Here is a 24,460-nt window from a genome sequence, read left to right on the forward strand (position 1 = left end):
TATTTATTCAAAATTCTCCCGGACACTCAATTAATCAGATTCAAAATAGAAATTATAAAACAATAATACTATTTTTAACTTTATTTTCAAATAATAAGCCGATAAAATAAATATTTGCATGCACCTTCTTAATAAATGAGAAGCATATGTTAGAATTCTTTGTGTATTATTGAGAGCATAAAGTAGGGGTGCAAGATGAGTGGAGCCAGTTTGCAAGCCGTCTAAGTTTCGAACTCGAGCTGCATTATTTTTGTCTCATGAGCTAAAACCTTTTTTTTTAATTATATTTATAAATATTTTTATATATTTTACTACATATTCAATATTATATCAAGTATATATTCAAAATTTATTATGTATTATAATTATTAGCCAAATATCTTTTATTTTAATTTTAGATAATTATAAAATACGATATCGTTATTTATATTATTTAAATTTTTAACTCTAGAAACAAACTTAAGCAATAATTTAGTAAGTTTTTATAATTTTTTTAAAAATAAATATTTAATATAATGTATATGAATTTTTTGTTACATTTTTAATATCAACAATTGGACTGAATCATTTTTTATGGTTGCCAATTTTTTCATTGTATTCATTCTTTTTGGGCTTTTTATGAATGTTTTCTTATTTAAATTTCGAATAATGTATTTTGAATTATAAAATAGTTCATATTTTTTCTTATTTCCCAAATGTTAAAAATAAATAATCGAGTTCGATCAAAGAAGTCTGAGCGCGAGTCTATTGCTATGTTTGTTTTCATTTTCAAATTATCTCTGAGACGAGTCAAAACATACCCAATGTTTGTCATTATTCAAAAACACCTTATTTAGGTGTTTTAAACTGTTTTACCATAAATACATATGTATATATACATACATATACATAAATATATATAAAAAAGACATAATTTGACTATGATTTGAAATAATAATTTTTATCTCTCAAAACACAATATTAAACATACAATACTTATTTTAAATTATCTTAAAAAACGAATCTAAACATACATACTATTTTTAAACACATACTTATTTATCTTTATTTTTCTCACTCCAAAATACAAATAAGAAAATGAATCCAAACGTTGATTTTCTTCATTTTCCTTCTTGATTCCCTCGACTGTTCCTCCGCGGGTCACCTTCAAATTTCAGAAATTCAAAGTCGCCCACACCCACACCCACACCCACAGCATGACTTCCTCTTCTCCTCTCCGATCCTTACAGAACTGGGAACTGAAACATTGGCGTATATTCATCACAAGCAAAACACGTTTTCTCAGAATTATGAGCCTCAAGATCATCAATAAACGCACTCTGGAAATTTCCAAGCGGAGCTGCTTTTAGTCCAATCTCGCTCCCAAACACACCAGCTCAGTAACTGAAATTCTAACAAACACAAATGATCATCCAAAACCCAGCAGCTTCCTTTTGGCGCCATTGACTCAAATCTCACCCTGAAATCAGGTTTCTCTCTCCACACCCACACACAGTAGAACGACGGTTTGAAGCGCGGGATCCATGGATGAAGCTGGACCTTCTGGATGTATGTAAAGATAAACTTATCAACGGTTACGTTTGTTTCTTCGAAGTTAATGAGGCGTCCGGGGCTTCTATTCCAGTTAGGGCTTTTTTCTTCTCCACTAGGTTTGATTCCCCCTTTTCTATATTCATTTAGCTGATAAATTTTTCTGGCTAATTTCTTTTTTTTTTTCCTTCTTATAATGGTTGGTTTTGATGACTATTGTTGTAATGATGGTGACAGTGTGGACTTGAGGAGGTTAACAGAGCAGAATAAGCAGAATTTTATTCCGCCATCATCTCGCATGACTAATTACGTGGTTTTGAGATTTGGTGATTTAAGACTTGATCCTAATGTGAGTTTCTATTCCTGACCTGCGGCACCTGCCCCAGAGGGGTTTAGTTCTATCTACGATGTAATGGAGTTTTGGTGATATAGTTGTTACTATATTATTTCCTCAGTTCTGGCTGGCGTTGAATTTGTGAAGTTAAGAAAATGGTTATGCAAGGAAAACATGTTCCTCTAACATGATACCTTTTTTTGCCAATAATGTGATTACTTTTTTTATTTGTACATTGTTTTGCATGAAATGGAGTGTCTGTGTTAACTTTGTAGTAAATTCAGCAAGAGTCCTGCTTAGTGGGATTTATGCATAATTTTGATGACTTGCTGCTCTTTGTTTTTTGGTGTGTATGTGTGTGTTCTTTTTCCTCTATGTCAATTTATTATTCCAATTTAGTGTCGTAATTTATTTGGTTTGGAGCAATTTCTTTTAGTTATATGAAGAACAGCTGCTGTATAAGTTCCGTAGTGAAATAGATTTGTCGGATGTTATGTTCTATATTTGATAATTCCTTGGCTGTGCTGATTGTTATGATGTTACCTGAATGCAAGTTTTGGTGTTTCAACTTCCGAGATACTGGAAACCTTTTTTAAGAGAACCCTTGCTTCCTGTTAATTTTATGTGAAGAAAATAAGAATGCTTTTGGATTGCTTGAACCATGTACATCCCCTGATAATAATTGTAATTAGCTCCAACAATTTGCAGGTGTCACAAATTTCCTTTTATTGATATATGGTTATGAATAACCAGAATTTTAAGTATTATGCAATCACTTCAAGTAAATACGGGTGGATAAGATGACTCCTTGAACAGAGTTTTATCTATTCCTTTATTTTTCTTCCTCTTCTTCTTGGAGTGCAAATTTAGTTTCTAGTTGTAGGCTTATTAAGTACTGCCAGCGGATTAGTGACGGGGGTCAATTTGGCATGGAGCAAGTTAAAAATTATCTGGAACCAGTTTGTAAGGGAGTCCAAATTTTAACTCAAAGTTGGTCTTGTCTCATTTTTTACTTTACCATGCTGCTCAATAAGACATGTGTACCAGTTACACAACCCGGGTTATCCATTTATTTTAAGTGGACAGACCTTTTCAATATTTGTTATGAATGTTACCCTGTATACTTTCCTTATGTCATGTTGACTAGTAGTGCATCGTCTCTTTCTCAGGTGTCAGGTTCTAGTTTAGGTGGAAGTGACTGCTGTTACATGGTAGTTTTTCAGTATGGCTCGATTGTCCTATTCAATGTCCGTGATCATGAAATTGATGGGTATCTAAAAATTGTAGAAAGGCATGCTTCCGGATTGCTTCCTGAGATGAGAAAGGATGGTAAGCCCATAAAAATTACATTAGTTAATGTTGTATCCAGCTACCTACTTTACTAATTTACTTCATTTCCTCTTTGCTTGATGCTATAGTTCAAGTATGTGAGTGCATTGCAAAGAATGGAGATCCCAATGATGATATCTTATACTTGGCTTTGAGTTATGTGGGAAACACCTAATATATTCGTCCCACTTGTAATCTCAATCATTTGTAATGTTGCCAACCTTCTGAGTCCATAATCTACCCTGTTCTCCTTCCAAACTAAAGAAGAACAAAACATCTTGGTCTGTTCATTTGGGAAAAGGTGAGTTGATGTCTAAATTTTGTGCCAGACTGGCTTTGCCTTTATTTGTTAATTACATTATGCAGAAAAAAAGCGAACAATGATTTGAAAGTGTACGAGCAATCCAAATTTCTGAAAGAAGAGCTGTGATCGACCTTACCTACGTCACTTTTTTTAAGTTAAAAATTGATGTATTACAATTTCTGAAAGAAGAGCTGTGATCGACCTTACCTACGTCACTTTTTTTAAGTTAAAAATTGATGTATTACATATTTCATTGAGATGAAACCTTATATCATATATTTGTCTGTGATATTTCCTGTTGTGATAGAGGATATGACAATTATTGAATGATGTCCATTTGTTATAAGCTATATTGTACTTGCAGCTTTGTATTTTGTATGATTTAGAATGCATATTTTAATTATTAATTTACTGGTGCTGCCATTTGAGTGATGTAAGCATATGAAAAGCACACGTCCGTCTCAATACTAATTCTTATCTTCGGCTACCTCTGTCAAAGTGGTGCTCAAGAATTGAGAGAGGTACATGTTTAAATCTTCTGGCAGTATAGTGCTATGAGCTTTCGGACATACTTTCTCTTAAGCTTTGACTGGTGATAGGACATAGTACTTTGTTTTGTTTTTCTCTTTAAGATTTGATGAGCTATATCCAACCTCTTATCTATATCAGGTGCTCCCAAAACTTTCCTCTCAAACATTACTGGCTCTACTTACCTCAGACGAATTATGGGTGCCCAGTGAAGAGAAACGGTGAGGATTCTCATTTGTATTGTAAGGTAAAAGTTATATAGTTGTTACAATGGAACGGAAAAAGCTCTTTCAACTGGTAGGAAAGGCAAACTCCAATCTTGCAGATGTAATTCTAAAGCTGGGACTTTTTGAAAGGTAATAATCCAGTTATTTCCATTAAGAATTGGATGGATCTATTCAGATTCGTCTTAGTGACAATCTTTTTTTTGCTTGTTGTCACAGCTCATGAAATTTGTTTTCCATATCATGCAGAAACGAAAACAGAAGATTTTGTTATTCAAGTGAAACTTGAACATGACATTCTCGTCTTTTGTAATGCTAACTGCTGTTTTCTCTGTGATGCACAATATTTTATCAAATTTCACTATTAGAAAGCATACCCAGATTGGATATTTTACAGAAATAAAACATCTCTTTTAGTTCCTATGTAATTGCGTTTGGATCATATGATAGTTTTGCAGATTTACATCCACTTGCACCACTTCCCATTGTAAACGATTAATTGACTCTGCATTATTAAAAAAAATGCACCACTTTCTAAATTTACTATTTGCATACAATTTCGTAGTGTGACTGCTGCATAAAATCACTGTTAGTATAATGATTACAATTCAAAACAAAAAATATTGGCTGCTTGAATCTGTCTAAACACTGATTAAAAAAATATAAGTGAATACCAGTCTTGTTACTCTTTTCAATGTCTTTCATCTCATGCTTTCACTATATGTTCTTTTGCCATCACTTTTTTTGGAGAAAAAAGCAAACCTTCTCCAAAAGTCTTCGTTTGTCCTATTTGTATTTCTTGCAGAAGTGACGTGCACTATAGTTGTCTTTTACAATATACTTCTCTCCATCTGCTACTTGTATTGGCTGTTGTTCTGCCACTGATATAAAGTCATATCCAATCCAGATCAGATATCGCATGGAAGGATGCTAAATATGCTCAGATTTGGGAGTACCTCAGAGATGAATTTGAACTCACTCAGAGATTCGCAAGCCTTGATTTCAAGTTGAAGTTCGTAGAGGTATTGCTTTCTTCAAGCCTCTTCATTCTTCCATACCCAATTCCTGCACTATCTACAATATACTTTACACATATCACCCGGTCGCCATGTTCCTCTATGCTTGCAGCACAATATCCGTTTTCTTCAAGAGATTCTCCAGAACAGGAAATCTGATTTCCTTGAATGGCTGATTATAATCCTAATTGGTGCTGAAATCCTTATATCCGTCTACGACATCGCTCATAAGTCAGCAATAACATCTTTATAGAAGACGCCTCATAAATTTTTTAGGAAATGAACTAGTTTGCAGAAACAGCTTTGACGACTTCAGGTATATGAACAACACATCTTGCTTTGTATATACTACTCTGAACTATATGCTCTTAGCAACTCATCTCAGGAAGTCCTTATCTGTTTCAAAATTTTTGACTGCTATCGCTTCTCTGCCGACTTCTGCAGTAAACATTCTTGTTTTTTGTATTCTTTTCTGCCTGTACGGAGGAAGTCGAATCTTCCCTCCTGGTTGAAGTTCAAGAATCACGCATGTTTGCTTCACTCTTTCTCGGTCTCACTTCCTTAAATTTCGAAGGAATAAAGAGTATGTTTCTCCTATGTGATCGATACATTCTATTTTCCGTTCAAAATCCTAACACCGAGGGTGTCCATTGCATTTCTAGAAGGATATCACTGTAATTCCAAAGGGTTGGAGAAAAAGTAGTTGAACCATTTTCGAGGGGGCTAAGTATATTTTACCAATTTTATTGCCACTGTTTTGAGCTTCTTTTAGGTTTCTGGGGTCTCAATTATCAGTTCTTTCGTGGTTGAAATATTGGTTTGGATCTGCAGATATTCATGCATCCAGGCGCATGCTGCTGGTTTAACTGCGCATTTTGCAATTTTTTGTTGAGGTGGAAGAATATCCTATGTGAATGCTTCAAATTTTGAAATGTATAAATTATACACTTATTAACTTTTTTATGCAATCAATTAAAAATAAACAAATAATAAGATTTACTCGATTTGCCTTTTTTTTTGTACCCTGGCTCCCAATTATTTTAAGGGTCACCTTTCCTGAGGTTTTGCATAAATACAAATACTTTTTCGTTATTTGACAAATTATAAATACTCATCTGATTTTAATATCCGTCTAATAACGAGTCTATTTTGTTATATTTTCATTCAATTTTTGTGATAAATTAATTAAAATGTCATTTTGAATTATAAAATTCTAAATATATATATATTTTATAATTTTTTAAAATATTTTTATGAATTAATAATGTTATTTGTAATTTATCCTTATTTTAATTGATTTATCAATGTTTTAAATATATAATTATAATTTTTGGCTCCCTCAAGTTTTCATTTTTGGATTCCTCCCCCTCGATTTGATCATAATTTTATGCTATTATATATAACGTGAGCACTTTTTTGGTATCTTATTTAATTTTGATATATTATTTATTTTCAAAATTTTAAATTAATTAATTAATTATTTGTCATGGTTTTTCATAATTTTATTTTGTGGTTATTCTCTTTCATACAATTTTTTTGGTTTTCCTACATTATCATTATCTTTATTTTTCAATTTTTTTATAGATCAAGATATTTATATTACTTTATCATCTCAATATATATTTTTAGGTACTTTTCTAAACTACAAAAAGTAATAATACAATTATATAAATATTTTATTTTGATTCATTTTTAAGAATTATATACATACATAGAATGTGCTACACTTGCTATTTACATAATTCCTCATTTGCATATGAGCAGAAATACTTATTACTATTAATCAACGAGTAATATTTATTAAGTAATATTACATTCCTTGTTCTGTAATTATAGGTTGTTGGTATTTTTGGTCCTGTAATTTATTTTACTTGTACATTTATTCATATTTTTCACAGATTTAGTTTTGAATATTTCATTTTTGGTCAATTTTTTTTTGACAAATTTAGTCATGCATTGATAGTTTTTATGCTAAAAATATATAATTACAACACAAAAAATGAATCTATTCCAATGTGAAGTGAAAAATTATAAAAAAGGAATCAAATGTAAAATGGTCAAAACTAAATTTGTCAAATAAAGAATTAAATATGTCAACAATGTAAGTTATAGAACTAAAAATTATAACGACCTTTAGTTTCATAATAAGGAAATACAATTTTGCCTATTTATTATTTTTTGCGAATATTATAGAAGAACCATTTAACTTATTAAGCCTGGATTTGACGTACATAATTAAATTTGAATTATTAACGAGTCACAAAGTTTTATATTTTCATGGAACCATATTAGAATTAAATTTTAAAAATAAATAATAGCTTTTTTGTCAAGAACTGGGCCTAATTTGGCTTGATAAAGAGCTGGAGCCCATCGTATTTACTAAAGTTGGGCCTAAAAGATCCAGATATTCTCAATTGGGGTAAGGCCCAATATAACTTTTGATTACAAAAATAGCCTTGCAAATTGTGTCCAATTACGAGAACGGCATCTTGGTAAACTTCTCTGAGCTCTCAGCCTGACTGATTACTTACTGAACCTCCAAAGAAGCGGCAAAGAAAAGGTGAGCAGTTTCTCGCGTTCCTTTCAATTTTTTTATTTGTTTAATTCGTTCGAAGATAATGGAGGAGATGGGATTAATTGTGTCGTATGAGATTTGGGTTTATAGCTGGATGGAAGTTTGTTATTTTATGAGTATCTTTTTTTTTCTGGGGGGTCGGGATCTTGTGCTCCCATTTCCGTTTTGTGTAGGGACTGGAAAAAGATTGTGGATTTGTTTGTTGAATCCAAATGGGTTTTCAGGAAAATGTGTAAAAGTATAGTCTATGGTTTGTATTTCAATGGCACTGCTGAAATTTGATGCTTTTCAGGTTGGGTTGGGGGGGGGGGGGGGTGGTGGGTTTTGCTGGTTGTGGTTATTGGGTGGGGTAAGAATAATTTTAGGTGTTTCACCACTTATATATTTGTATTAGATTAGATGTGGCTTCTGATTCAATTTTGTAAAATTTTTTATTTGTATTCATGCTTGATGAGGATGATCAGAATTTAAACTTTTGCCCAAGATTTCTTTTTTATGGAATATGGCATCACTTGGAAGCTTGGCGTACTGTTCTCGAATTGAAGTTGTTGGGTCTGTGCTATTCTTGTCGGTTTTGTTTGTTAAACGTTTGAGATTTTAGGATGCTTTGACTGTATTTTATTATATTACCTTCTAAATAAAGGTTTGTGAATGGTGATAGTTTTGCAGTCTTTGGTTAAGGATGGCAAGCACAGTGGATGCAGCGGCAGGAGAACCAATCCCAACTTCATCTGTTCTGATGGCAGCGGCAAAGCATATAGGGACCAAGTGCCGTGGTGAGAATGTGGCTTTTTTGAAGTGCAAGAAGGATGATCCGAATCCTGAGAAATGTCTTGACAAAGGACGCCAAGTTACACAATGCGTGCTTCACCTGTAAGTTAAAATTTAGTTCATTTATATGTGATACAAGATAGATTCTTCAGCTTTTACCAAACTTTAGATGTGGTTGTCAAATTATGATCTAAACTTCTTTAGGCATCTTTATAGTAGCTTCTAACTGAGGGCTTTTATTTATGCATTCTAGAAACCAATGTGCATTGAAGGTGGAACAGCTACCGCTTATTAATTTGAAAGTGTAATTTGAAGTCCATTCCACGTTAGGAATGTGTAGTTAATATGATGGCTGATCAGGTTGATTTTGCTGTTTCTGAAAGCTGAGTTTAAGTCAATTTCTGGTTTATTTTGGTCAGAATGCAATCATGGGCTTTCTAGTTAAGGAGAGAGAGATTGAGTTGTGAGCTTCTTATAATAATAAGCCGGTTTGTTTAATATGTAGAGCTAATGTCTATGTTTTTTGTCTATAATTTGGCTCCATTATGAGAGTGGTGATGGGATGTGCGGATTGTGCTGTGTAGTTACTTCTGCTGATTCTTCTTAAAGTTTTGTTATCAAGTTCTATAGTTCAAATTAGCTGCCATTCCTTTTGAAAGTCTCCGTATTATCTTTTATTCTCAAAGTTGGATTGAAACAGAGCACCTTGATTTACTTGTGAAGGCTCTGTTTACTTTATGCTTGCCAGGAACAGTTAACTTTTATAGAAAAAACTATCTGGCCATCTGCACGTTTTTGAACTCTTGGTTTGTTGCTTTAATATCTTCTATTTTGCCTCTCCCTTTATTGCATTTAACTTTTCTTGATTTGTTTCATTTTCAATCAATTGACCTATGCTTGCAAGAATACACAAAAAGTTAGGGAGATAGGAGAACACTTTGGATTTGCAGATTGTACTTTTTTATGTCATAGTGTGTAAATATGTCTGATATTCACCCCTTCACTTCACTGTGGATAGCCCTTTTCTCCTAATCCAGGTTAGGTTTGGCAAACAGTTACCCATTTTGTCAATAATCCTATACCATTGCCAGCTTGGTCATATACCTGAGTCTAATCCCATAATCAAAATGTTGAGGAAATCAAATCATGTGGCTCTAAAACCATATTGACCATGAATAAATTGTTCAAGATCGTATCTTCATGCCTCCTCCAAGGCTCTCTCCCCTTTCTATATATGTTTTGTTCCCAGAAGTTCTCCTCAGTTTTTCTTCTCTTACTTTTGCCTCTCTCTCTTTCTCCAACTTTTCCTCCGCTCTTGCACAGCCCTTGAGTAAGATCCAATTTAAGGTGCTCTAGGTTGGCCCATTGGCCCGAACAGCTCTTGACATTGCATTTACATGGCCCCTGAAAAGAAGTGGATGGGTTTGGGGCAAGAATTTAGCGGCCACTTTCATGCGTGCATTTCTGGAAAAAATGCATTCACAATTCTCAGAAAAGAGTTCAGCTCTACATAGTACATACTAGTTATCATTATTAGTATTCATATCATTGATTCAGACATCCTGTACTTCAAAAATGGCAGAGAGGCCTGTCGGAAATTGGTCCCATGGTTTTTTACATTGTTATTTGCTACCAACAAAAGATGCATCACACTTTTTGAGAGGTAAATATTCCATTGAATATGAACCGAGGAGGCATTTGCAATTGACAGCCAAAACATACAAACATTGATACATGTACATTTTAGTATCTGACACTCGAAGAAGATAAAATGCATCACTCTCTGTATCTTGATCGAGTTTTAGAAGAATTATGTAACATGGCAGTACGCTCTGTTGTACTCGCAGGCTGAAGGATCTTCACCAGAGCTGCAACAAAGAATTGGATTCTTATGCTGGGTGCATGTATTACCACACCAATGAGTTTGAATTCTGTCGTAAAGAGCAAAAGGAGTTCGAGAAAGCATGCCCGTTTTGATGACCAGCAAAGACCCTTCCTCAATATTATCAAAATAATAACAAACTCCCATCGTCCAACAACTGCTATTCTGTTGAATTTTACTTTTGACTGATCCGTTTATGGGTTCATGAGAGATTGTTTGCAGGAAACTCTGTTCGGTGTCTACAAACGCTCGCAACTTTGTTTGAGTATAGCAGAAATGGTTTCCAATAATTTTGTCAAGAAATGCTGCCTTTTTCTTTTTTTAACTTGTTTCTGGAATTCTCATGAAATTCTTGTGCGCATTCAGTCTTGAAACAGCAGACGTGCTGGGGAAGGGATTTGCTTGTGAGATTTTTCTCCTTCAGATATGTGATTATGACGAATTTTTTAGAGATATTTCAAACACATTTTCACTGCTCTCAAAGAACATAAATTATAATATTTTTTACCTTTTTGACACGTTTTTTCAACTGTTAAATTAAGTTGATTTAACAAACTTTTGAAACTTATTAATAAAATTGTCATCGTTTCTAAGAAAAATCACATCAAAATATTGAAGGATTATTTATGTGACAAATAATTAAAGCGAAATTTTGATTTGATCAGGTTTGGGTCGAATTTGAATTAACCAATCAAAAAGTGACATATGGTAAAGTATTTATATTTTGTGATTTGATCAGATCGAATTTGAATAAAAAGAATTTACTAACGGAAAAACAAACAGTTTGCTCATTGTTGTGTAATTAAACCCCACTTAGAGAGTTCATTACTCATGCATGCAAAAGGCAAAAATGTGTTAATTACACACAGAAAACTAATACAATCTTATCACAATCAAAACTAATATATTATAACATATGATCTTCTATCACACTTACACGTTACACGATCACAAACACAACAATTCACAAAAATATAAAAGAACAACCATCCCACATTCAAGACAACATCTGCAATCCAGAAACATGAAAACCATCACATTCAACGCACAAAAGGTATCCAAGAAAAAAAAAACAATCAAATCCAACTCAGAACTGCTCCCCACGCCCAGAAGTAGATGTGGATGGAGAAGAACTACTGCCTTGCTGCTGCTGTGAAGTAGAATCCTGTCTCGGAGGCGATCTCGACTGCTGCTGCTGTTTCTTCACATATTTTCTTGCCCACACATGCTTTCCATTTATCGAATACTTTGCTTTGTTTCCTCCCACGATCCCCTCTATCACCGCAGGTGACCGCGCCACCATCCTCGCGTATAGGACTTGCTCGTCTTCTCCCACTTCTTGCATGATCAACTCCTCTATGAAATCCCCAAATCTCCTGAAAACATTAGAAAAAGAGAGAGAAAAACCCCATTTTTTATGGGTTGATGAGAATTTACATGTTTTCTTGTCCAGTCATTACCGATATACATGTATGCACTAGCAGGTGATGCACGTTGCATACTTGTATTTATATACACATATTAGCCGTTGATGCATACTCGATATTTTTATAGTACAAACAGATTTATATTTATGCATTATAATTTCTGTTTAATTTATGTGTTCTTATGATTATATATTGGTAATTTTCATGTAGTTTTTATTACCTGGTGAAGAATTCTTTGACTTCATCTTCAGTTATGGGGTAACCTTTGGAGAATGTCAAGAAAATTGTTCTGTCATCGGCTGCAATCTCTTCTTCTTCTTCTCCATAGTTACTAGTTTCATCTCTGCTGCTGATACTCAAGGTCCTGCTCAGCATTTCTCCTAGTTCAATTTGGCGCTGTGCCCCGAAATCGTACGCCGGAAAACTCCCCTCCGCCACCATGTGGATGGGAATCCCGATAGCGTCCGCCGCCACTGGAGGACGAGGAGGACGGTGGGCGCCTGGTGGCAGAACATATGGATATTGTGGAGGAAGTGGGATTCCCACTAGCCCACCTGATGCTGCTGGAGGAAGAGGGACGAATGGTACGTTGAGAAAAGGGTGATACAAGATCGGCATAACAGGCGGCGCCGTCACCCCTCCACCACCGCCACCACCTTCGTTTCTCCTCTCTGCCGCGCTGCTTGACTCCCCAACTTCATGAGTAGCACGCATGAACTGCACCGGGACACCACCTACCGGACTGACATGCCCACCACCACTGTCCGCCGCGGCAGCGGCGTTCCCTGCACGCCAAGCCCGCTGCAAGATATCATTGAAGGCCCTTGAACAGACGGTGTTCATGATCTTAGTGACTCCCCGGAGCACAGCAATTCGATTCTCATGGAAGAAGCGGAGGCTGACGACACGGCTACTCAAAATTTCAGGCAACAGAGTGATCTCATGATAACCACTGATCCCATCATCACGGAAATGAAACTCATCCTTCTCCACGCACTTCAAACACGCCGCCGTCTCCTCCGCAAGTTCGTTCAGCAGCGGCAGCGGCAGCGGTTGTCGTTTCCTTCTCTCTCAAGCCACATCCAGAAAGCCATGATTTGGACGGACTCAGGCGGGTCCCGACCCAGATTGTAGATCAAACGGGTGTAGAGCTCTCTGTCAATGGAGTGGAAGAGATTGAAAGCTTCGTCAGGAACTTGTGGGCAGCTCTCCAGAGGGAAAAGAGAGTGAGTTCTTGAAAGGTCATCATGATCCATTTTCTTGATTTTCTCGAAGTTGGTGAAGGTATATAAATGTATATATGCATGAATGTGTGTGTGTATATATATATGTGTGGTGGTGGTGGACCGAGAGACTCCTCGGTGTGTTGGATTCTGCATTGAAGGTTTTTCCATTTCAGGAGGCAACGGTTCAATGTGGTTTCAAATGTGGCGAAGTCTCCTGTTTGTTGTTGTGCGGGCGAGGAGGTTTGAACTGAAATCGGCTTCTGTTTAATTAGTACGATTTTAGTTGGGGAAGAGTGTAGCGATTTTGGTTGACACTGGAAGCAATTGTATTGAAGCACGGTGGCGGTTCGATTGTCCAAGCAAGAAAAAAGCGCGAAAATCAAATGACATAAAAGTGCTGTTTCCTTAAGACGCTTTTCCTTGAAATTGATACGGTGGCCTTAAATGGTTCCATCAGTGTTCTTTCTCCTTCCCCTCCGCGCGCTCTCACACACTGACTGATGTCTCATGGCAATAGATTTCTGTTCAAAAACGGGGTCGTTTCACCTGCAGCGGACACTCCTTCAGTGGCAGGTTTTCTTGAAGCTCACCCAGGTGCACTACTATGAAAGCTCCTTTACCTTTAAATTTTCATTTTCTTGAATTCGTAGCAGAATTTTCAAACAGGAAATGAAGAGAATTAGAGTTCAAGAAACTGTGGTTGATGGATATGTTGGATTCATATAATTGATTGGGTTTGATATTCAGGTGCATATACAACAACTCGTACTCACAAGAATGGCTCAGAACTCTTATTCTGGGAAAGACATCTACTTAGGCTATCAAACTCCTTCAGATTATTACTGAAAGAAAATCCAAGACTTTTATTTGAAAAACCCATAACTCTTAGTACCGCATTTTTGGAATTATCGAACCGAGCAATGATGTGGGACTCAGTAATTCGGTCTCTAGTTAATGATTCTATGAGAAAAGTGGTGCCTTTTTTTGAAAAAGAGAGGATATTCGGGGAGGAATTGGCAATCACGGCGCATTTGAGTGGAAATTTGGAGAATTTGGATCATTTGAAGGGTGGTTTTGATGAGGGAAAGATTTCTGAGGTTTTGGATGTGTATTTACATATAGGCGGATATGTTCCGCCTGTTTTTGGTGTTAGAGGGAGTGCTGCGCATTTGGCTGTGGTGGGTCGTGGCAGGGATTCTGCGAATGCGAAGTATTCAGATTGGGTCAGGTAAAAATGTTGTTGCCATTTATAATTTTTCCGTTGTTTGGTTTTAAAATCTAGTGGGAGATTCTTGTTTGTTCTGTTGATGGAAAGTAGTTAGTTGGATCTTGATATTTAGCATTTTTCCTATGGTTAGCTAATATCTTGTTGCAAGTTTGATTAGCTTTTCTTCTTGAGTTGTTAGAAGAGCTAGATACACTTCTTTTTGGCCATTTTTCATGGTATGCGCATTGTTTGATATAGCTTTTCTAGGTAGGCTAAGGAAGCCTTTGGAGAAGCTGAGGCCACCTTCTGTAAATGAACTTCTGTTATCAAATGATGGTGAGCAGATTTTGGAAGGCTGTTTGACAAACTTTTTTGTCGTTTGTCTCAAGGTGAGGGGTAGATTTTTTAAATGTCATTCTTTTAAATTTTGAGGGGTAGATTGTAAGCACAGGATTATGTTTCTTAGAAAAAGAATAGAAAACATAACTTGAACTAGCAAATTTCACTTTGACGAGTATTTGGAAACTATTGTTGAACTTGCTTGATCTGTAAGCTGCTGAGCATTGCTGCAACCAATGTTAAGCTCGTTAGATAATCAAGAGTGTCAATGGTAGATGAGAGAGGAAGCAAAACGGTGGTGGTGTGAACACCTTGATAACTGCAGTCCAAACTCGATGTTTATATTAATACCTAGGCTTTTAGAGATATGAGTGATCAAAATTCTCAGGTCGAAATTATTATGTAAGTGAAGTATGAGGAAACTTGTCTGTCAGTCTGGGTTTTCTGTTTCTTTAAGGTAGTTTTGGCTTTCCAGTGATCTGCTTTCCAGTTCATGCCGGTATAACTATGAGTCATAAAATACGTTGATTATGGTGTAATTTAGTAGTATCTCATTTCTCCTTTTGTCTCTGTAAATCAAACTTTATGAATTGTATGCATCTTTAGTTCTTTGGCATTTCCACTCTATATCAATCTGCACATACAAAACTGTTTCTGTTTCATTGAATAATGTCAATATCTTGGGTCGAAAATAAATTCAAATTTTTGTCAGAGTGTCTTTTCTCATCGAATATATAGTCTGTCGTGCTTTATGGGTGTTATGGTCACATATAAATGCTTCAATGATACTCATTGCCACTACTTCAATTTAGATTCTTCTTGAATATTTGTTTGCAGGAGAAAGATGGAGATGGTCACACTGTTGAGCAGAAACAACCACAAAGTTTAAGATGTATTGAAGTTCAGACTGCTCCTTTGAGTGATGGTGTTCTTCCTGGAGTCATACGACAAGTGATCAGAGAGTAAGTCTGTTCCTGTCAACAAACAATCTTTCACTTTCTCACCCATAGCAGTACACATGCACACATCTTTTACCAAGTTCTCTTGTAGTAAGTATTAAAGTTCTAAGAAATATTTTCTCATAAATGTCATAAAATACACAGGGCAAACTCGGTCATATGTTGTGAACATAAAGAGTATATATTTAAAAAGTTTTCAAATACAAGTTTTGAAATTCTCAACTTCTGCAGCATATGCTTGAAAATTGGGATCCCATTTCGAGAAGTTGCACCATCGTGGTCGAAGCGTGAATTGTGGATGGAAGCATTCATCACAAGTAAGTCTGTTGGTCATAAATTGTGGCAGTAGAAATTTTGCTGTAGTTAGTCTTGACCTCCAGCAGTGTATTTTAGCTTGGTACCTGAATACAAATTTTTTCATTTGCATCTCTGCAATTTTGTGCCCAGCCCTTAGTTCTACTCCATTCTTAATAGATCTAATTGGTCTGACATTAAGTCCATACTGTCACTTGTGCAGAAGACCTTTAAGACTCTGGCATTAGGACATCGAAGACTGCTTTTGAAATCTTGAGATGTTGTGTCTGTTCAATTTGTAGACTGCTGAGTTTTATCCTTGGCTTCTATCTCCCTCATTGATGTTTATGAAGCAACTTCACCATTACCCTCGTGTCTGTAAACATGAGTGTAACAGATCTTGTTTGCACTTCTGAAATGCCAGACTCTAGATTTATATCCTGTCCGTGCATGGTCTTGAAATTTGTGATTGAGACTAGCATCTCGTTTTCAATCAAAACAGGAAATATAGAGTTGGAATGTATTTTTCTAGTTGCAGTCAAATCTAATTTGTTTAACACTGGCAGATAGCCTTCGAATTTTACAGCATGTTGAGACAATCCAAGCTCCTAAATCATGGAAATCAGTGGAATCAAATACTTGGGAGGAGATCACATGGATCGAGAAACGATTTCAGGTGCGTGAATTTGCAATAGCAGGTGAATAAATGCGAGTATGAGCTATTTTCAAGAACTAATTAATGCTGCCTTCTGTTTCTGAATCAGGACGGTCCTGGCAGGATTACATCAATGTTACAGGTAACTCGGTTAGTTTGTCGATTTTACCTACTACATCCGCGATTTCCTAATTTTCTACTGATTAGCAATCTTTTACAGAATTAAGAAATCCGGTTGGGGTTCTGGTAAGCGCCCTACCTTCCCCCCGATTTTATTCTATGTGATTTTGTTCCTGAAAAATGAAACTCACATCTTCATCAGTCCCAAGTCGAAAGAATATGAGGTGGTGTATAAGCAATTCCTTGTTGTTAGGCAGTCTTGTTTGAGTTATTGATAAAATGCGCTGTTCGCGATATCCATATCTGGTTTATTTCTGTCATATGATATTCTTATATTTGCTTAGAGAGATCATTTTAGTCTTTATTTTTCTGCATATATTTGGATCCAACATTGTGTAAGAGAAAGAGACAATTACATAGACACTCCCAGAGATTTCAACTTATTACAAAAGGATACGCAGATCTTGAACATTTACATAGACACCCTCAACAATCATATATTACACCGAATATTTCCCCTTGGACATCTGATCTACAATGGGGAATTTGCAATACAAAATAGGACTATTAGAGGGTGGTATGCAATTTCTTGAAACGGAGGGATCTTTTCTGTAATATGCCTGAACTCCAGGAGTTGTCAGTACAATTATCCCTAAAAGAAAATGATATATACAGGTAAATCTTCTTCGTCTTGAGTTACATTCACGTGCTGCTACCAGCTAGCTTCTTGAAGCTTTGCATTCAGGTACGTTCCTTGAACGAAAGGAAGTAATCACTTAGTTGCCTTTTGTGGCAGATGGAGATTATGAAAAAAGCAGGGATCGAGCAGCTCCCGGTTACTTCATTTGAGGAAGGACGGCCGGTCGTCTAATCTCCACCGGCCTAGCACACGCCAAGGAACTGTCTTGATGGTGTCATTCACAATCAAGACGAAAATGAGGTTTTATGGATTCTCCTCTTGCTTGAGCTTTCGGTTTCTTGATGCTGTAACTGTTTGTTACTATCCCTGGTGTTCTACGTCGTCTGTTGGTTTGTCGATGATTACCAAAACTATTCAACGTCTCATTGTATTATGATCTTGTTATGGATTTGTATGTAGAATATCTATGTCGATCAACTTCATGGTTCTGGAAATTTTCGAGTTATCTTTTCGTTTAATTTGACCTTTGTGTTATATCTATCTATTTATCTATATATATTATATCACTATTGCAGAAGAAAGAGGAACGCAAATGTAATCAGGGCTACAAATTGAATCAAACTACTCGATACACGATTAAAAGCTCGTTTGAGCTTGGTTTGTTAGCATAACAACACTCACACACGTACATGTGTGTGTTTTTCATTTGATAAAATTTGCTAGTTAAAAAAGATAATATAAAAAATGAGTTCAAAAAATGATACTTGAGTTCGGGTCATGTTTAAATTGATTAGAGTTCGTCTGAAGTCGATTTGTCCAATTACATTATAATCTCAACTATAATTTTAAATTTGATAAGAAATTCAACTTCAGCTCAACTCAATTCATTTATCTCCTAAGATATAGTCTTTAGGCTCTTGAAAGACTACCACATAATACTTTGTGTAGGGGAATTCAATATGAATTGATGCATAGTTTAAGAAGAATAATCAATCATTAGAAATACAGAATAATATTTATAATATAATTAATTAAATATGATCAAACATGATTTAAATAAAAAAAATACAAATGAACATAATTTTCCCTCCTCAAAACCAAGGAATTTGATTGCTAGTTACATTTTTTAAATATGAATATGAAACTTACCCCCTTTCTTACAATTTAGGACACCTAAATTTGTATATGTACCAAATATTATTTATTATTTAGCTTCAAAACCATGAACGTTTGAAAGTGAAGTATAGGATGTGATTAAATGATATATTTAAATTACCACAATTACAACACTATAGTTACCACCTTCTCTTATTTTAGAAAAATAATAATTACAATTTTAGAAATTATTTCGCCATGATTTTCTACCATAATAAGAGAATTGACTGTTATAGTAATCGCAGGTGGTCATAATTAAGTGAGACGAGATTTTATTCCAAAATAAGAGGATGTAATTATTACTACATACACACGATTTTATCATTTACAAATACTGAATTTCAAATTTTATCACTTACGCTGTCGAAATCCAAACAAACAGTCAAAACTAATTATAATGATGCGATTGGTGAACAGTTTAATGATAATAATAATAATTCATATGTATATATAAAAATACTTGGAATGTAATTAATTTAATGTAATCAAGCTTGATTTAGGTAAATTAATTTTCTTATATTTGAAATAGAAAAAGAATAAATAATATAAAGGGGAAAAAAAAAAAGAGTGTAGTTTGAATGTGTATTTTTGCAGTATAAGTAAAAAAAGTAGTAGTAGTAGAAGTAATAAACAAGTCTCCTTCCTCATCTCTCCGTCGTCCGATCTTCTCCTCCTTCCCCTCTCAGATTTCTCCAATCCCCCTCTCCAGCGCGCCAAATACAAATCCCTCTTCTACTTTACCCACAAGGTACCTCCTTATTACACAAACATACACTGCTCACTGTGTGTGAAAACTATGTGCATTTTTGATCATGTACTGTTTATTTAGATGGATTTCATGAACTGGGTTGAGCTTTTCTTTTTTGGGTTCTGTAATTTTTTGTGGTTTTGTATCTGTGATTTGTCATTTGGGTGGTGAACAAATTTTCTTCTTCTGTTGTTGTTTTTTTTTTTTTTGGGGGGGGAAATGTTCGCTCATTTGTTACAATCTGTACTTTTTTGTGTTTTGGATGTGCTTGAGCCCTTATTTTGAACGTGATTTGATTGTGCTAAAGATTGAATCGAGTTTTGGTTTTGGTGTTCCATTCTTTCCTTACTGCTGATGCTGTTCTTGATTCCTAAATATCAAACTTATATTGCATGAGAATTCACTGCATATTTTATATATTGTGTTTGCGTTTCCAACTAGAATATGTGATTGGTCATTGGTTGTGCTTCTGGTCTAGCACTGTAAATGTAGTCCATGCTGTCAAATTATTGAACGTATTGTTTTGGAAGCTTAATATATGTGAAATTGGTTAGTTCACTTTAGCTCTGACAAATTACTGCTTCTATGTTCATGGTGGAGGGAGGGGTGGGATTCATGCATACATGTGGATATTGATATTCTTAATGTTATAACTAGCTTTCATTGGCTTGTTGATTTTATTAGTAATCCAGTGGTATGCTTTGAACTAAAGGATGTGAAGAACTGGTATTCCAGTGGCTTGTTGATTTTATTAGTAATCCAGTGGTATGCTTTGAACTAAAGGATGTGAAGAACTGGTATTCCAGGGAATTATTCATTGACCTCAGATAACTCTTTTTCTATGTCTTTCTGGATGATATGATCATGAGAGATGGATATGTTATTTGTATGCAGTTCATAGTGACACTTCTTAATGTTAACTTCTACAGTTTACGCGTAGATATTATATTTTTCTGCTTGCTCCTGAGGTTGTCCTTTCTGGTGTCTGTGTTTTGTCAATTGGCTCAGAAGTGGTGGACTATTTGAGAGTATTGGCCTTTCACCAATTAGCGATGATGTGACTCATTTTAGGTGCGTCATGCTTTTTAAACATGTTACCCTGTGAAGATGTATCATATAAGGTTAAGAGATAATTTAGGTTCTTGGAGAATACCTTAACGGGTTATATTCATCTATACGCTTGGAGGTCAAATATAAGTTGGTAACTTTCTAAGATATTCTGTAAGGAAGATAACAAGTGAAAAAGGGAGTAAGCTTCGCTTAGCATAACATGTGGCTAACTAGTTATGACGCGACGCAACTGCCTACAAGTCCATCTTCATATTGCCTCTCTTCTTTGATTCTTTAACCTTTCCTTCATCTGCACATGAATGCAAATTCTTTACAGCATCCACACATTTCATGGATATTTCGTTCTAGTTAATTGTGTTAGCTATTACCACAGAAGTAATTTTTGGTTGCTCTGATTGGGGATTATTCTTGCACTTCCTAATAATGGACTATACCCATGAATCTTCTTCCACGACAATTAGTTTATCTATTATACAATAGAGGGAAGTTTGACTTTCCTTCATCCATGATATTAGCGAATTTTCATTTTGCCCTAGTAGCACATGAACTAGTTACCACATTCAATAAGGCGAGCCAAGAACGTAAGTTTTGAAGAAGGGATAGATTGCCCGGGGCAGAAAATGAGTTCTCTTGGACATTTTAGAGTATTTGCGAATTTCTGGTCCTTCTGTCCACTTGCAGCCACAACATCAGTCGTTCTAATTGCGCTAAATCTTGTATTTGGTTATTGGTTTATCCATTTGTTGTTTAAAAGTAATATACAAGAATAAGTTGATGCATCCATGTAGATCAGTGCACCACAAGAGTAAGTAGCTCTAGTGTAGCAAATGGTTGACTTGTGTAAAAGCTTTGAAAAGACAATACACACGTAGTTTACATCCTTAATGCTGCTTTCTGTGTCGGGTTCATTGCCTCTGGACGGGCTGCCATTGTAGTAAATATTATATGGAATAAATCTATATTATCTACTATAACAACAATATTCCTTGATTCTGTTGCTATTAAATGACAGATGATTTGAACTCTCTGATTAACCCTTTCTGGATTATTCTAACTACCATATAAGCTGTGAGTTTTTTCTTTGTCCTCAGAGAAGTCCGATTGAGCAGTTTTTTGAAAGCTTTAAATTACTATTGATCCTTAGTACTTGTCTTAGAAAAAGGATAAGGTTACTTTTGTCGTCCCACATGCAGCAGTCCGTATGCTTTTCTATTGGATGCTTCAGTATTTCCATAAATTCCTATCTCTCTGTGCATGAGTGTTCACAAGAAGATATATGTGACTAGTAATTGGTTGGAAAAGTAAGTTGCTCTGGCTGTTAATCTTTATGTTTCATGATTTACTTTTCATTTTGTTTCATATTTTTTTTGCAGAGCAAGCGATAAGTGCCAAAAAGAGAAAAGGAAAACAATTAATGGGGATGATTTGTTGTGGGCAATGGCAACTTTGGGTTTTGAGGATTATATAGCCCCGCTGAAGGCCTATTTGGCCAGGTATAGAGAGGTAAAAGAAGTTCCCTTATCGTTTCTGGTTCAATATTCTTCTTTGGTCTTTCATTTCCTCCTTAGGGAACCATCTCAACTCCCATGCTTTCATTTCTTATCTATATCTTTTCTTAGTCCTCTTTTGGCTTTTCTTTTCCATCTATAATTAAATGATAAATGAATTCAATCTAACCCTCGCCTTTTTCCTCCTTTTGGGGTGTCTATGTTGATTTTGTGGAACAACCTCAATGATTCAGTTAGAGGTAAGAAACTATGCATGTTATATGAACTTCCCTTACATTTTTTAGTTCGTTATAGTATGTAATAAATTGCGACCTATCGGCAGGGCGACACGAAAGGACCTGCTAGGGGTGCTGATGGATCCGCAAAGAAAGATACAATTGGAACTCAGCTGGGTTCTGATGCACAGGTAGCTTTTGGATTTATTTGCTGACATATACTACAAATATCACTCAGAAAAAAGAATAAAATTGTTTTCCTTATTTCTCTGTGTGGATGACTTTCGCAGTTTGCTCATCAAGGTTCTTTTTCACAAGGTTTCAGTTACTCGAACTCCCAAATTGAATATTGAGTAAGTTTCCCCCTTCTCCTCACTCCCCACCAAATTAGAATAAACAAAAAGAGTAAAGAGGAGAATTCCATGTAAACATCATCCCTAATTTTTTCCTGCACCTGTATTTCCCTTGTATGTATAATTTGTTCTAAGAATGCACCTTATGAAGATGCAATATACACTCAGCTCAGCATACTAATATATTTTTATCTACTTTCTGTTAATCAAAATTTTCACTTACTCCTATCTTTAGGCTTTGCCTATACTGCAGATTGTTGGATAATGGTTAACAAGTTATTTACATTGATTTCTGGTTTTGCTTCTCTCTGCCAGATGCTTTCAGCTTGTGCTCTTATTTTTTGTGTGTATCAATGTTGGTAAAAGAGAACATTAATGAAGATTTACGGGCTATTCTTGGAATCTTCTGCAAACTTATATGCATTATTGTGCTGTGGTTGCTCAAAGATTACCAGCTATGCATAGAAGAGGGAGGAATGAATAGAAAATTCTCCTGCTGCTGAAAGAACTTCTGTGGTTTTGTTCAACAAAAATCTAAAAGTTTATTGTTTCCAAATGCTTGAACTACAGGCTAGATGAGAAAGGCAATCAAAGTAAACATTTCTGCAGAAGCATTCTTCGTATCTGATCTATTTTTCACACAGTCTTAACATTGCATTGAACATTTGGAACAGTGTCGTAACAAGAGGCAAGTTTATGAATTTTATAAGATATTAGCCTAATAGTTTATGAATAAAGTTAGCTGGGGAAAACAAAGAATCTTGGAAGTCAGATTACATCATTGTCTGAAAGACGAATGAACAGCTTTGTAGTGCATTTGCATGGCTCCGCCCTCAGTTTTCTTTATTGATGCAATATTGGGGGGGGGGGAGATAATGTCGTGTTAAGAGCACAATAGTATAGGACTGTGGAATGAAACTGCACGCACATTATTTGGTTTCTACCCTTTACGGTGTAATTGCTGAATATTGATTCTGCTGTGGGTTGGAGATTCTTATTTAATCTTTTCCAGGGTATCTTGCTGAAATGATATTGCAATTTGTTTTGTTCAAAGGCATGGAGAGAAAATACGTATATAAATAAATGGAAAGAAAGAAGGTTGGATGGTATAAGGTAGTTCCTGCAAGTTCCTAGAACTGGAAGAAAATAGATCTCAGTAACAATGCAGTTAGTCATATACTCCTGAAGGGGAAGCTCTGTTAACATGGTTAGAAGCTTGGGAGGCCACCAGGAACGTTAATAACATGCAAAGTGTTTAATTTTTCTGAACTGGTTTATCTTATGCAATTATATAACTGGAGTTCTTGAAAAATGGAGCTCTCTAAATCTGAACCACTTCCTACTTAATTACAGAACATATGATGTTGTTTCCTTCTGTTTTAGTAGTATAAGGTGCTACATTGAAGTATGAGTCTTAATGCTGCCTAGGAGACATTTTTCTGATGGCTGGTTTTTGTGTTGGCTTCTTTTCTTCACGAACATTAGTTTACTTTTCCTCGTTAAAACTCGTTTGTTTCTCCCAAAACCAAAAAAATGAAGTGGTGGTGCCTAAATTATCTTAAGTGTTGTCTCTTTGAAACTTTTGCAGCCAAGAGAATAGAATATGGTCGGCGCCCAAGCAACGGCAAGGATCCAGCTCCCCGGTGCTGAGTTAATCTCAGGATATGGCGGTCAGTTGATATTGGTTGATGTACCTGGAATTTTATACCCAACTCTATCAAAGAAGTATGATGATGTGATCTTTGTTTGCTAGTTGTTATCTGTAAATCCTGATATTAAGTTATGAACTCTACATTCTGCTCATTAATTTGCTCTAACATTTGGAGGAGAGTGACTACTAACTCGGGGAATACATGGACAAATTTCTCCTCAGCAATGCTTGCTGAAGAAGATTTTTTGCCGTATATTTTCCACTCAGAGAGTGTTAAGTTGGTACATCTTATAAAATATTTTTAGAATTAATAAGACGCCATATTATATTTTACAGAGATAGTCTTGAAATATTCGGATAAAATAAAATTATGGAACTTTTATAAGCAAAATTTATAAG

The 24,460-nt window shown here is 35.4% G+C and overlaps 4 protein-coding genes and 1 long non-coding RNA gene across 13 annotated transcripts; 4 read left to right on the top strand and 1 right to left on the bottom strand.

Moving 5' to 3' along the window:
• Window positions 1-1,594: 1,594 nt before the first annotated feature.
• Window positions 1,595-6,083, top strand: LOC105180133 (the record flags this gene model as incomplete). Its single annotated transcript, XM_020691556.1, is given in 6 exon segments — window positions 1,595-1,649; window positions 1,768-1,879; window positions 3,034-3,193; window positions 4,273-4,381; window positions 5,157-5,271; window positions 5,378-6,083. Coding segments are annotated over 6 exon segments (692 nt in total), but the record flags the coding sequence as incomplete, so codon positions are not given.
• A 1,643-nt stretch (window positions 6,084-7,726) lies between these two features.
• LOC105180129 (NADH dehydrogenase [ubiquinone] 1 alpha subcomplex subunit 8-B-like) lies at window positions 7,727-10,916 on the top strand. 2 transcript variants are annotated; one of them, XM_011103781.2, is made up of 3 exons: window positions 7,727-7,825; window positions 8,502-8,713; window positions 10,459-10,867. In XM_011103781.2, the coding sequence occupies exons 2-3, from the start codon at window positions 8,523-8,525 to the stop codon at window positions 10,586-10,588; spliced, it is 321 nt and encodes a 106-aa protein (XP_011102083.1). In that variant the 5' UTR covers window positions 7,727-7,825; window positions 8,502-8,522; the 3' UTR covers window positions 10,589-10,867. The 2 variants fall into 2 exon arrangements, with proteins under 2 accessions (XP_011102083.1, XP_011102084.1); XM_011103782.2 differs by having other exon boundaries at window positions 7,760-7,825; window positions 8,510-8,713; window positions 10,459-10,916.
• Window positions 10,917-11,580: 664 nt separating this feature from the next.
• Window positions 11,581-13,176, bottom strand: LOC105180134. The gene is made up of 3 exons (XM_020691557.1): window positions 13,028-13,176; window positions 12,141-12,983; window positions 11,581-11,869 (listed from the first exon to the last, which is right to left on the bottom strand). Exons 1-3 carry the CDS (start codon window positions 13,174-13,176, stop codon window positions 11,581-11,583), a joined length of 1,281 nt encoding a protein of 426 aa, XP_020547216.1.
• A 412-nt stretch (window positions 13,177-13,588) lies between these two features.
• Window positions 13,589-17,878, top strand: LOC105180130. Of its 8 annotated transcripts, none has more exons than XR_002286480.1 (9): window positions 13,589-13,740; window positions 13,894-14,374; window positions 14,625-14,742; window positions 15,530-15,654; window positions 15,883-15,968; window positions 16,516-16,621; window positions 16,710-16,742; window positions 16,821-17,395; window positions 17,517-17,878. XR_002286480.1 is itself a non-coding variant. In XM_020691561.1 (9 exons), the coding sequence occupies exons 1-8, from the start codon at window positions 13,647-13,649 to the stop codon at window positions 16,824-16,826; spliced, it is 1,053 nt and encodes a 350-aa protein (XP_020547220.1). In that variant the 5' UTR covers window positions 13,589-13,646; the 3' UTR covers window positions 16,827-16,846; window positions 17,517-17,878. The 8 variants fall into 8 exon arrangements, 6 of the variants coding, with proteins under 6 accessions (XP_020547220.1, XP_020547219.1, XP_020547218.1 ...); XM_020691561.1 differs by having other exon boundaries at window positions 16,512-16,621; window positions 16,821-16,846; XM_020691560.1 differs by having other exon boundaries at window positions 16,821-16,846.
• A 2,393-nt stretch (window positions 17,879-20,271) lies between these two features.
• On the top strand, window positions 20,272-24,213 carry LOC105180131. The gene is made up of 6 exons (XR_849481.2): window positions 20,272-20,334; window positions 21,708-21,837; window positions 22,076-22,081; window positions 22,165-22,248; window positions 22,348-22,410; window positions 23,999-24,213. It is a non-coding gene; the product is annotated as an uncharacterized LOC105180131 (long non-coding RNA).
• Window positions 24,214-24,460: the final 247 nt, after the last annotated feature.

The sequence above is a fragment of the Sesamum indicum genome, unplaced genomic scaffold (genome assembly GCF_000512975.1).
Source record: "Sesamum indicum cultivar Zhongzhi No. 13 unplaced genomic scaffold, S_indicum_v1.0 scaffold00341, whole genome shotgun sequence".
NCBI lineage: Eukaryota > Viridiplantae > Streptophyta > Magnoliopsida > Lamiales > Pedaliaceae > Sesamum > Sesamum indicum.

Bases quoted from the DNA above. Each gene is read 5' to 3' on its own strand.
- LOC105180130 (XM_020691559.1), top strand. From the start codon at position 13,647: ATGTCTCATGGCAATAGATTTCTGTTCAAAAACGGGGTCGTTTCACCT. The intron at 14,375-14,624 runs GTAAAAATGTTG...TTTTCTAGGTAG, and splicing joins AAGTATTCAGATTGGGTCAG to GCTAAGGAAGCCTTTGGAGA. The intron at 15,655-15,882 runs GTAAGTCTGTTC...CAACTTCTGCAG, and splicing joins ATACGACAAGTGATCAGAGA to CATATGCTTGAAAATTGGGA.
- LOC105180129 (XM_011103781.2), top strand. From the start codon at position 8,523: ATGGCAAGCACAGTGGATGCAGCGGCAGGAGAACCAATCCCAACTTCA. The intron at 8,714-10,458 runs GTAAGTTAAAAT...TTGTACTCGCAG, and splicing joins ACACAATGCGTGCTTCACCT to GCTGAAGGATCTTCACCAGA.
- LOC105180134 (XM_020691557.1), bottom strand. From the start codon at position 13,176: ATGGATCATGATGACCTTTCAAGAACTCACTCTCTTTTCCCTCTGGAG. The intron at 12,984-13,027 runs GTCCGTCCAAAT...TTGAGAGAGAAG, and splicing joins CTGGGTCGGGACCCGCCTGA to GAAACGACAACCGCTGCCGC. The intron at 11,870-12,140 runs GTAATAAAAACT...TAATGTTTTCAG, and splicing joins GTCAAAGAATTCTTCACCAG to GAGATTTGGGGATTTCATAG.